Here is a 13321-nt window from a genome sequence, read left to right as displayed (position 1 = left end):
GCAGTAGTTAATGTTCTCCTATGGCCCACACTTCAAGTTAGTGACGATTACTTTCCTTTTTTAAAGAATATTTTTTCAATGAATAAAAATTGATTCTCTTCTTCCCACCCCCTGCCACACCATTAGGAAAAAAAGAGAAAAATAATGTATATTGTTTTCTAAGTCACAGAGAACAGCAGAAAAAAAAATTAGAAAAATTAAGTAAAATAATTAAATTAAATAAAATAACTAATAAAAATTTAGAAAAATAATACGCATAGTCAAGAAAAATAAATTCCTACACTGACCATGCTAAGAAAAAAAAGTCTCATTCTGCATCTTGGATACATTACCTCTCTAGGTACATAGTATACTTTATTATGGAATCACGAATGGTCATTGTTTTGGTAAGAGCTCTCCAGTCTTTTAAAATTGTTTCCACAGTGTTGTTCAAGTACCTCTCTTTAGTAAGAATTCTGTTTTTTAGAAGCACATTTTTAAAATCACCTTTGTTAGATGTATATTATTTATTCCTTACAGTACCCCAGCTACAAACTAAAAACTGTGTAACCTCAATTCAATCTTAGCGATGTTCCCTGAGTCACTCTTTCTGTTGGAAAAAAAGGGGCTCTGCTCCCAGAGGTTAAATGCATAAGCTGCCACTGGCCACCTGTGATAAGTGTTCATAAGATGGTACGAGGGCCCAGCTGCAGCTGACCAACTTGTCCTCCTTTTCTCAGCCCTGGAGTGAATCTCCCATCTTCTGCTGTGGAGTTGTCAAGCACCACTTTCCAAGCACTCCAGAGGGAAAGGGGTAGAGGTGGGAAGGTAAATGTTTAACAACAAACTCTCCAGAAAAAAGTACCCATCACACACTTTTAAGTCTCATCTTCATTATTAACTCCTCCCTTCTCCATCCCTTTTCATGTTGCTGATTTCCAAGTTGTAGAAAATCCTTAAGCCCAACTGGCCAGTCAGAGCTGGCTCTGGCACATTCCTGGAAGAGGTCAGAACCTTGGGTGCTTTTATCCTTTCAGGAATCTGTGATCTCACTAATGTTGATACTCCCTCCAACGACGCCGCTAGCAACTTATTTTTGCTTGAACATCCTGTGTGATTATCACAGACATATTCCCATAAATCTCTGGGAGTTTGCAATGGTTTTTCTCCATGCCGGGAATGTTATCCTTTCCCATTTCCAACTCTGAATTCCTGGCTTCTTCTAAGAGTTCTTTCCTGGTCTTCCCAATTACTATGCTACCCCCTCTAAGGTTATGTTCCATTTACTCTGTATTTATCTTGGATGCTATTATTTATACATGTTATCTGCCCCATTAGAATGTAATTTTTGAGGGTAGGGACTGGTATATTGTCTCTTAGTGCAATAAAATACATGTTGATTAATTGACTGATCCTTCCCATGAAGTTCATGCATCGTATGTAGGGCCTTCCTGTAGATACCAGTGGAGCAATTGGGATGTCTACTCATCACTCTTGACATATGACTAGCCTTTTTTTTACATTTGTAAAATATGTAATGACATCCTTTATGTTGCTTTTCTTGTATAACTCTTCCTTGGTACCATGGCACAGTCTGCTTACTGTTGACATACTACTTTTAAAAACGTTGTAAACACAAAGTAGAGTTTCTTTATGAGAACACCAAACACCCTCCTTATTTTTGAAGGAGATTTGCATGTAGAGGCTTTTATGTCACATCTCTCTAAGGAACGTCATGAAGCTGCTGCTCTCTGTGACTTAGAAACTGAGAAACATTGGTCTATGATTATACTTTTCCTCCTATGGTTGACATCCAGAAGATGATACTCCACTGACCCACAGCCAAGGCTAAGTTGTTGCTTTATTTAAAATTGTAAAGTACAGCCAAGGACTACTTTGTACAAGGAGGATTATATACATAGAGGTATATCGGATGGAGGTATTTATTGGATAGTTTGTCCACTGAGTCCCTTTTGAACAAATGTAATTTCCTGGCAGACTCTGTCTTGAACAATTCTCTTACATGCTTTTCTTTGAAATTAGTAACCAGAAAAAGTGATATTTAGCATGGTTATCTTGGGGTTTTGTTTTCCAAAATAATTTACTTGATTAAGATAAAGGGGTATGAAAATCAAGTGGGAGTGGAGAGAGGCTTGAGGTAGGCAGTCAGGTGTGAGGTGATGAGGGCCTGCCACAGAGAGGTGGCAGAGTCAGATGAAAAAAGGGGGTGTATTGTATAAAAAATAGGGAGAGAAGGAGAAATAGATTGGCCTGGGTTACAGACTAGATATGGGGGACTGAGAGATAGTCAAGGCTGAAATCTAGATTGCAACCTGAGGGCCTGGGAAGATAGTGTTTCTCTATAATAAAAGGGAAGATAGAAGGTGGGGAGGGTTTAGGGTGAAAGATAATAAGCCAAGTTTTGGACATGTTGAGTTTAAGATGTCTACTGGATATCCAGTTTGAGATGTTTGAAAGGCAGTTGGTGAGGAGAGACTGGAGGTAAAGAGAGAGGCTGGTGAAGGATAGGTAGATTTGGGAAGCATCAGCAGAGAGACAGTAATTAAATCCATGAGACAGAGAAGATAAAAGGGAGAAGAGAAGAGGACTCAGGATAGAACCCTATGGGACACTCACGGTTAGAGGGTGTGATCTGGATGAGTATCGATAAAAGGAAACTGAGAAGAAGTGGACCGACAAGTAGAAGGAGAACAAGGAGAGAGTGAAAACACAGAGAGAAAAGAGTATCAAGGAGGAGAGGGTGATCAACAGTGTCGAAGGCTGCAGAGAGGTCAAGAAAAATGAGGAATGAGAAAAGGATTTGGCAACTAAGAGAGATCATTGGTAACTTTGGATAGAGCAGTTTTGGTGAAAGATAAGGTCAGAAGATAAGATTGTAGGAAGTTAAGAAGACAGTGAGAGGAGCAAGTGAAGGTACGTATTGTAGGCAGCCTTTTCAAGAAGTTTAGCCACAAATGGCAATAAAGACATAGGGCAATAATTAGAGGATGGAAGGAATCATGTTTTTGGTTTTTTTTTGAGGATGGGAGAGACATTGGCGTATTGTAGGCAGTAGGGAATGAGCCACTAGATAGGGAGCAATTGTAAATAAGTGTTGGAGGGGGGATGACATAGGGGGCAATATGGTGAAGGAGATAGGATGGAATGGGATCATTTGAGCAGGCAGAGGAGTTAGCCTTTGTAAGGAATAAGTCTGCCTCATCCTGTGAGACACGGGTGAAGGCATATACAGTGGCATAAGGCATGTGAGCAAGATATAAGAGATAATATATGCAAAGGGCTTTGTAAATCTCCAAGAGCCATATAAATGCTAGCTAACACATAGGAGCCAGTTTTGAAAGTTCCGTGTCTGTATTGAGTTAGAAATTTCTTCTAATAGTCCGTGTAAATGTTTGCCATTTAATACCTCTTTACCTTTCTTTTGAGCAGTCTTGGATTGCTATTTATTGGGACTCAGCTTACCAAGGATTCTATTGTCTTGGGCCACGGAAGATCCCAAGATCTTCCTCAACAGACTTTGGGGGCAGTGGGCATCTCTTGCTACCTTTTTGTTGTTGTTTTTGAAATAGGCAGATTTTGAGTGGACAGAGGCTTTCCTGTTGCATATACCTATGGTTTTCAGGGAAGTAAGCCGATGATCTGCCAGCAATCAGATTTTCTGGGCAGGATTTTATGAAAGCAAGAATAGATGAGGCTGAACAAAAAGAATGGTAGCCCAAGGTTGCACTGGGATATGTAAGATTCCACTTTGGTTTGAAACTCCTTGCAAACTTTCAGTCAGTCAAAGGATATGCAGAGACGTGAATAATCATGGGTCAGCGCCAGGGGTTACTGTGAACTGGGCCATCTGACCAGGCACATGAAGTTTTAATCGCGTATGTGGGTTTTTTTTCTTCCATGAGATTATTTCCCTATTAAATGTCAGAAAGTCTCGGGAAGCAGCAGCCAGATATATGTGTTTGCGGCTGTGTTAGTTATGCTTTACTTACCATTTTTAAAAATTGTGAAGTTATCGATGGAATCAAGCAAGACAATAGCATCACAGACTTCAGTGGGAGTATGTATGTATGTATGTAGCCTGTATGTTGTGGCTACTCAAACATCATTAAAAACAACGAAAAGCCCACCTCTGAGAAGTTCCCTGAGCTGATCTGATATTCAAAGTTGGGGAGTATAAGCATACTTAATTTATCTTTATCCCTTAGTAAGATGAAGTAATTATAAAGTTCTGAGCAGAAAGCTTCACCTATGCACTAAATGGAATGCTATAAATGATATAGAAGGTAGAGATCACACGGGGCCCAGTGATCACTTTACACATGTCTAGAAACGTAAAAAAAAATCAATACAGTCCTGTTGACTTTTCATCTGGAATATAAATAGCCAGAAAATTAAAATAGCAGGACTTTGTGGGGGTAGTGTTATCCTGTCTATATAAGAAGAGACCAATGACAAGCAAATTATAATAATAGGAATAATAGCTAGCATTTACATAATGCTGTAAGATTTGCAAAGCATGTTACAAATATTATCTCATTTTATCTTCACAACCCTGGGGGGCAGATGCTTTTATTATTCTCATTTTTACAGATAAGGATACTGAAGCATATAGGGCTTAATGATCTGCCCAGGGTCACACAGCTAGTAAGCGTCTGAAACTGGATTTGAATTCTAGTCTTCCTGACTCCAGGTCCAGCGGACCATCTCGTTTCCTCTAAATAAACTATTATCAGGCATTTGATCAAAAAAGAGACTCCTTGGGTATGCCATGCCCTTTCTCAACAAGATAGAGATAACTAATGACCTAGGGACATTATAAGGCCTGAAGTGCTTAGAATAATTTTCCTACTAAATATATTTTACTGTATTCTAATTCTTCGAAAATTGGCAATATACATGTAGTATATTTAGCAACACTTAACTAGAATCTCCAATTTCTACCACACCTCACTGCTAGACCTTTCTAGGTCAAAGGTTTACAGTAAAATCTCACATAATTATAAAGCTGAGATGATATTCAGAATTGTTCAAAATGAAGCATTTCAGCGGGAGAAATTGGGGTAGAATTTGATTCAATGCAGAATATTTTCTGCCAGTCCAGAACAGAAAAAAGGCTCCTAAATCTTATTCCTATTCCTCCCCAGTTTGCCTGTAATATGTCCCCTCAAAAATCATAATTTTTACAACTGATTGAGCTGACTCATGTGCCAAATGGGTACTAGACTTTTATCTGGCAGACAGAGATGTCTAAGCATTGATAATAAAGTACCCCCAAAGAGCAGACCTAAAAAGTTATTAATATAAAAATCTTGGATATTCATTAATTTGCTGCTTTTAAACTCTTTGCCACTACACTGTTAGTCAGTAGTAAAATCATTTGTTTTGGGCACGTAGAGGAATTTGTTTAAGTTATGGTCCTGACGAGGTTTGAAAGAAAAATTCAAATCGTACTATAGGTGAAGATGTTCCTTTGGAGGTCTGAGAAAACCAATGGGAAGCCATTAGACACAATGTTTGACATTACTATGTTTATCTTCCTTCTCTGGTCCCCATGGGCTTTTTTCAACCTGAACAAAAGGCCAAAAAATGATCCACATTAGGAAAGAGAAATCAGGTGATGGGCAGGGAAGGATTCAAGCAGCTGTCAGAGGATAGGAAATTAGGCGAAACACGGTTTAAAGGATCAACGGACTTCATGGCCTTCCATGGGGCAGCTTACCCCAGGAGGTTCTAAAGCTCAAACAGAAACACTGAATTAAATCTCTAGGTCAAAACCTGCGAGGCCACCTAAGCATCCCGCTAGCACAGACCTACCGCTTGCAGCCGCAGAAAGGAACGAAGTAAGTTCTTATATTTTCAATAATGTCAAACAGGGCAAGTTTACTCATTTGAGAGCTTTTGTTATAGCGACTGTCGAAAGGTTGGTTGTTTTTCTTACTCCCGCTCTCCCCCCAGCCCCCCCAAAGGAAGGTCCTGTGAACGCTGTTGTTCCTTCACTCTCAAGGAAACCCAACAATCCTTAAGCCCAACGAAACTGAAAAGTCACAGCGACAGTCGCTGATTCAAATCCCACAACAAGAGCCGTACCACCCTTGGACTGGCATGCTCATAACCAGAAGGTTAAGTGAACACAGTAAGGGGCTATAAGCTACATAGAAGGCCACGTTCCTTTAAAATAAGGTGATTTGTTCATAACTCTACCTCAGAGACTCACGCGTCCCACTCCTACCGTGTGTGTGTGGCTTAGATCATAGGTCTGTGAGACGGGTACAGCGTGTTACTTGTTGGACGAGTAAGCATGCGCACAAATTAAAGCACGCGCACAAATCAACATGATCATTTGACCGGTCACCATCATCAACTGTAACAAATAAAAATACCGTACCTCCTCAGGCAGGCTGACAACCAAGTCATGTTTCGTCTGCCCTACCAGAGCTTGCCAGAAGTACTCGCTGCATGCCGCCAACACGGCCCGGTGGGCTCGGAACTCTTTCCTTTCCACAATCAAAGTCACATCACAAAGAATATCCTTCTTCCGCTGGTCATTGAGGCACAGGAGGATATTGGTACAATGGACTGTTGACTCATACACATACATGGGGGATTCAGTCTTCTCATCCACAGACATTCCGTTCACACCCTAAAATAGAAATAAGAGGTATTGTAGTTTATCTGAGTTTGAGAAAGACACACATACACACAACGGGGGGAGAGAAAATGAGAGAGGCAAAGAAAGATGACATCATGGTTTCTGTGTCCTGCGTGAACTAGGCAGCAAATGGTGAAACTGCTGATCAGCACATTAATTCTCCGCTACAACAATAAGCTCAGGAAAACTATCTGGAAAGACATTTTCTATCACAGGCCTTTATCCTTCTCCTTTATTAGGTTTCTTGTGCAGTAGAAAATATAGCTAGGATTTTTTTTTTTAAACGGAAGATATGGGATTTTTAAAAAGTATCAATACTTCAATGTTTTGAAGCCTGATTTTTTTTGGATTAAAAAAGGTCACACCATTCACATGAATGGTCCAAAACAAAGAACTAATGAAGTTTTCACTAACAAAAATGTAGAATATAAGCTCCTTAAGGGTAGAGACTACCTTGTTTTCATCCCTTTGTCTCCAGTGCCTGATACAAGAAAGTTAGCTAAATGTTTGTTGAATTGAACAGCAACAGAATAACTCTGAAGTACATGTGCTGCTGAATGAATAAATGTCTGTTGGGTGGATGAATGCTCACTGGCACTTAGACGAATGAATGAATTGTTGAAACGTGTATCACCAGTATGATTTCAGAATTTGGCTTAGACACTAGGGAATTAGTTTTTTGTAACTGTCTAGTAATGATGCCTAATATTAGCAAGGACTAAAAAGGGACCCTGCTAAATCAGGCCTTCTTAACTTGGGAACCAATATTTAAGTAATTAAAAATATTTTGATAATTATAATTAAATATAATAGGTTTCCTTTGCAAATTTATGTATTTTGTTTTGTCCATTAAAAAGCATTATTTTGAGAAGGGGTCCATCTAGACTTCACTAGACTGTCCAAGAGGTCCATGATAAAAAAAAAGGTTAACAACCCCTGCCTAAATGACTCTGACAATCAGATACTAATGTCTACCTTTTACCATTTCATCACACAGTTCAGTTGCTTCTTCTACTAAAGTCCTCCTCTGATGCCTTGCCGTGCCACAGAGGTGACCTGGCATTCTCTAAGAGTCTGGCAGACCCTACCAAGTTGCTAATAGAGGACGTGGCAACAGATTGTCAATTGAGGACCTCCCCACCCCCACCCCCTTAGGTATATTTGGAGAGGCTTCTCACAAGAAGGCTGGTCATCCAGAGGGTGATTTATTTTTGGGCCACAGAAGCTCATGAAATCATCTAATGAAGTGTGGAGGGGTTGTGATCTATGTCAGAAGGAAGATTACACTGCACTGATAAACTTGTAGCTCTTTGAAGAAAGAAGTACAACCGGATATCTTTATCTTTGCTCATTCACAGGTAGTCACCCATCTATCACTGATTTACTAACAATCCCCACCATCTTACCAAAAGAACGGATGTACATCCATTCTAAGGAAACACAATGATAAAATCAGGATGATCCAAAAAAAAGATAGACTACGTAGTGAGTGATGATGCATCTTGGAGAAGGATTCTTTGCCTCACAAAAGGATTTGTTGTTGTATTTCTTTAAACAATAAGTTCCCTTAGTAAAAAAAGTATAATACAAATTACATGTGACTTTTTCAGAAAAAAAATCTATTGCTAGAGTGAAGCACACCTGTAATAGTAACATTCTTATTTAGGTCCAATGCCTTTAATCTAAGGAAATCCAAACATTTCACAAGCACTTACCCTTATGGTCCTCATCCCATCACTATTCCACTTGTGTGGATTTGGCTCTGCTTTAAACCGGTTTTTGGAATATACACGCGAAAGCTTGAGAGGTAGCGTGATAGAGTGGAAAGAAAGCCAGCCTTGAAGTCAGTAGGCCTGGATTCAAATCCATCTTAGACACACGCTGGCTCTAAGACCCTGGGCTAACCACTTAACTTCTCAGTAGCCCAAACAAACTCTCTAAAACTAAGAAGCAGAGCAGACAGTGACCTGCATTGGTAGAAGGTGTTTGCTCATCAGTTATTCCCCACACCAATGAGATCACAGTCCAATACACCCCTGCAAGGCCCTCATCTCCAAAACTCTATCACCCCCAAACCCTATTTATCCAAAAGAATACTTCTCCTAGCAGCCCTGGGGAGAGCAGGGAGGCAGATGTGCCCTCTCCTTCCTGGGATGCATTTTCTCTACAATCAGAAGAACGTCCTGGCTGGTATAATTTAGGTGCAATGGCTATAAGCCAGGCTGTGAGATTTAGCTTACATGGCATCTCTTTGTGCTGAGGAAACTAGTGCTAAACTGTTCATTACTTAGAAGATATATGTGCTCCATTTTCACTTCCTCTTTTATTTTTCATCTTATAAGCACTCACGTGTATAGGATTATCTCCAGGGTTCTCTCAACTGCCCGCTTTACTCTTAGCTTTAAAATTACTACCCTTTCCACCATCAAATTCAATTCTCTCAATCAATCAATCCCCAGGTATTCATTGAGTATGTAACATAATATGTGCTCAATAAATCTATACTGAATGAACGAGTGTCCCTAGACCTTTCCCTTCCTTCACTGTCTACTGAGCAACAGACATCAGTTATCTGTTACTATGATGAGAAAAACTTGCTATGGAGGAAATAAAATTTTAGGGAATGAATCTGAGATATACAATGGGTTCATTAGGTCATCTAGGACACCTCTTACAGGCAGAGGATAGTGTCTTCTGATATATACATACATACATACATAATATATGTAAATGTGTATGTACATACATATGCACACACATAAAGCACATCCCCAAAGTCTTCATGCTATTTTAAGCTAAAATCGCCCAAAGACCTTGGGGGAGCCCTTGTATTTTCAGGGAATTTTTATGTTATTTCAGCAGACATCTTTTGGTCTAAAATCAATATCTATCAGGAAGCTTTTCCTACAGTTTTCCTTGTTTGGAGATTTTCTTAATTTTATCCCATCACTCCACGATTTCTTTTTTAATCTCCTTGTGTCAGCTTGCAAGCCTTTATAGTGTCTACAGATTTACTCTCTCTCCTATCCCATCTATTTCCTGGCCATCTTTTATTTGAGTGCAACATCTTTAGTTTCTTAATCTCCCGCCAAAAATCTGTAAATTCTTGTCTTTCTACAATTATCTAGTTATCTGTATAGCTCTGGTTATGTAGGAATCCTTTCCAATTCATTGATGTTTCAGTTGGACCAATGGGACCAAACTGAATCCTACCGCTCTCACCACTTCACACTAAGATTAAAAAAGGCTTTAGTACCTAACTATGCTTTCTGTCTTTTTCTACACACACACACACACACACACACACGCCAGCCAATATTAAGTGCCATAGTAACCCCTATAATTTCATAGTGAAATAGAAGACATCCAAAGAACGAACAAAGTAATTTCTAGTTAGTGAGTAACAGGATCCAGAGGAATCTGAAAATGAGTGCTTACTCTAAGCATTCAAAAATATGTTACATATATACATAGTGAGAATTAGATAGGAAAGAAGCTTTCCAAAGGTTTTAATTCTGGTTTCAGCTGGTTCTCCCTCTTTTGCCCAGAAAGAATAAGTTGTGTGTGTGCACCTTTTTCTCTATTCCCTCCTCTCCCAGTTTTCTTCAGTTAAGTTCAGAACTGTAACTAGAAATATTTTACCTCAGGATAGCTGTACAAAACATGCTCTTTCAGAGATAAGTTCTTACGGTAGGGAAGTAGAGATCCAAAGACATCCTCTGAGCAGCGACTCCAGGAAAACTAAAGGTGGGGATAGGGTGGAACAAGGCTGGGCCAAGCTGGGTCAACCTGGGGAAGAGCTCAACTGTGGTGTGGCTGAGCTGAAGAAGGTGTCACTTTTTAAAAAGTAATTATTCTTGCGAATCTAGGGTGCAGAATTTGGTTGTTTCTATATTGTTCAAGGATGGCAAATCCTGCCAGAGACCTCTAGATTGTTGTGTCTTGGGAAAAAGGAACAGTTGCCTCAACCTAGATGGCTCTACACAGATGATAGGGACCTTAAAGTATCATTGCTATTATTTCATTAGAAGGACAAGGACCTCTCAACCCCTTCGAAAAACCCAAGTGAAAACAATACAACCCCATGCACGTTATCTTTTAACTCCTTAGTCTGATTATAGATGAATACTGAATGACTCAGAAATTAAAACGTTTAGTGATATTCTAGAGGCACAAGTGTGAAACTGAAGGCCTGTACAAAAACTTCAGTGGAAAATCCAAAAGACCTCTGATTCATGAATGAGTTTAGAAGGTTAACTCTTTCAGACAAACTGTTGTGTCTAGAATGCTCTGATGAAATGAAATGAATAATAACATCCCTCATAGGTAACGAACAAAAACAAAATATAAACTATTTCACTTAAACTCCAACCATATTTTTCCTTTTTAGGCATGTTTTTAAGTAAATACTTCTTTGACTTAAACACTGAATTTGTACTGATGATAAGAATTTTAGAAAAAAGTTGTCAAGTTGTAGCCAGAATGGCCTTTGTTTTCTTTGAATGACTCAGTTTACCTCATTGAGCTTCCCTGGACGCTGGGGCTTGCTCTTCCGGGGCAGGACCAGAACTTCCTGTGTGATGAGTCATGGGGCTGGCTGAGGGGAGGTGTTAACCTCTACCCTAGGGGGAGGGGCCAACTCAAGAACCAATCGGCCCTGGTCATTTGGGCGGAGCTTGATGATGTCAAAAACCCTATAAGAGGGGAGAGGACAGCTTGAAGATCTTCTTTTCCTTTTCCGGTTGGAGCCAGCGACAGTTACGACAGTTACGTCAGTTACAGCGACCGTTACATCGTCAGTTTCAGTTGCAGCTTCAGTTACAGACACGGACACAGCTGAGGCAGGAGCTGCCAGTAGCAGAGCTGATCTACGGGAGGAAGCTGAACAAAGACTTCAGGCCAGTGGGTAATCTTATTACCATCGAGGGGGAAGCATGATTTTGCTTTACGCAATCATGCTTCTCTGTAGCCTCCTGGTTACTCTTGCAAGGCGTACTTATTGGGCCTGGAAGATTTTGATCAACATATCAAAATGGGGCTTCTGGTTCATGGGTTGGTTACTGTGGAGCCTAAATAAATGTTTTGATTCTTCTGCCTTCTACGTTGAGAGTTTCTTATATCCGGCGGTTCCGAACCTTTCAGACATGTTTATGATCCTCTTTGAGATTATAAACTCTGCCCTCCTAATACACAAGTTTATAGAAATTTTAGAATACAAGAATCACTTCAAAATACTCACTTATCTTTTGGATGAGGAAAAAATATAAATGTATGGAACTTGGTTATTAACATCGAAACGTAAGCTAGAGGTAGCTAGGTGGTACACTCTTTGGAGTCAGGAAGACCTGAGTTCAAAATCCTTCCTCATACACTTATTAGCCATGTGATGTGGTCAAGTCACTTAACCCCTATTTGCCTCAGTTTCCTCAAGTGTAAAATGTGTATATCAATAGTATTCATCTCCTGGGGCTATTATGAGGATTGAATGAAATAATATTTATAAAGCACTTAGCATAGTGCCTGACACATGCTCTTATTCTTCAGCTATTCAGTCGTGTCTAATGCTTTGTGACCCCATGGATCAGACTGTCCTTGGGGTTTTCTTGGCAATGATACTGGAATGTTTTGCCATTTCCTTCTCCAGTGAATTAAGGCAAACAGAGGTTAAGTGACTTGCCTAGGGTCACACAGCTAGTAAGCGTCTGAGGCCAGATTGGAACTTAGGTCTTCCTGACTCCAGGCCTAGAGCTCTATTCACTGAGCCACCTAGCTGCCTGACACATAGTAGGCACCTAGTCCATCTGTCTGTCCATCCATCCATCCATCCATCCATCCATCCATCCATCCATCCATCCATCCTTCCTTCCTTCCCTTCTTTATAAAAGTGGAGTGATCCAATTTTACTATCTTTTAAAGAAAGTGTTTTTATAAACCTAGCACTGAACATCAATACAAACTAAACCAATCTCAGTACCTTAAAGCAGGATTTTTTACCCTTTTTTGGATATTTTCATCAGTCTGGTGAAGCCTAAACTTCCAGGACTGTGGTGCCTGTCACTCAATGGTTCCAATATCTTCAGTGGCTACAGTAAGGACTTGATATGAAATAGTATAAACATGCTTTGTGTGTGTACTTATGGAAACTGAAAGCAGAAACTTAAGGATGATGCCTAGAAGCAATTTTAACATTAGATTCTTAACAATTCTGAATGGTTCTGGAACCTTGAACCTTGGTAGAAGATTTCACTTTACAGCATGGTCCTGATTAGTATAAACAAAATCTTCCTGAAGTAGTCAAATGCATTCACATTAATACTATTCAAAACTGTGATTATGTAAAATATAGTAATTCTAGCCTAATGGAAATATGTGGTGTGAATTCAAATAATGCAGCCACTTTAGGGGTTTAATTATTTGCACTAATGGAGACCAACCTGTACTAACCATTGAAGGAGAAAGCCCAACTTACTGATAGACAACACAACCTGGGACAATGGATATAATGTATAGCAGAAATATTCAGAAAGGGCTGGGGATCATTACAGTTGCTCAGAGATGGTATCTCCCTCTCTTAAAATATGTGATAAAAGTCATACAAATTATGACAATACATAGTGATATATGTATATATATATTCATACACACACGTTTCTATATCTAAGTTTTAAGAAG

At 39.6% G+C, this 13321-nt stretch overlaps 1 protein-coding gene across 1 annotated transcript in view; it reads right to left on the bottom strand.

The window, feature by feature from the left end:
- The window catches only part of BACH2 (BTB domain and CNC homolog 2), a 402740-nt gene that overhangs the window by 87514 nt on the left and 301905 nt on the right, over positions 1 to 13321 (bottom strand). Inside the window, exon 4 of the mRNA XM_036768691.1 lies at positions 6386 to 6640. Within this exon, the coding sequence (XP_036624586.1) occupies positions 6386 to 6628 (243 nt within the window). The 5' untranslated portion in view covers positions 6629 to 6640. The remainder of the gene's footprint in view (positions 1 to 6385; positions 6641 to 13321) is intronic.

Source organism: Trichosurus vulpecula, chromosome 7 (genome assembly GCF_011100635.1).
Source record: "Trichosurus vulpecula isolate mTriVul1 chromosome 7, mTriVul1.pri, whole genome shotgun sequence".
Taxonomy (NCBI): Eukaryota; Metazoa; Chordata; class Mammalia; order Diprotodontia; family Phalangeridae; genus Trichosurus; species Trichosurus vulpecula.
The sequence above is the reverse complement of the archived record's forward strand: the minus strand, read 5'-3'. Positions and strand labels throughout refer to the sequence as shown.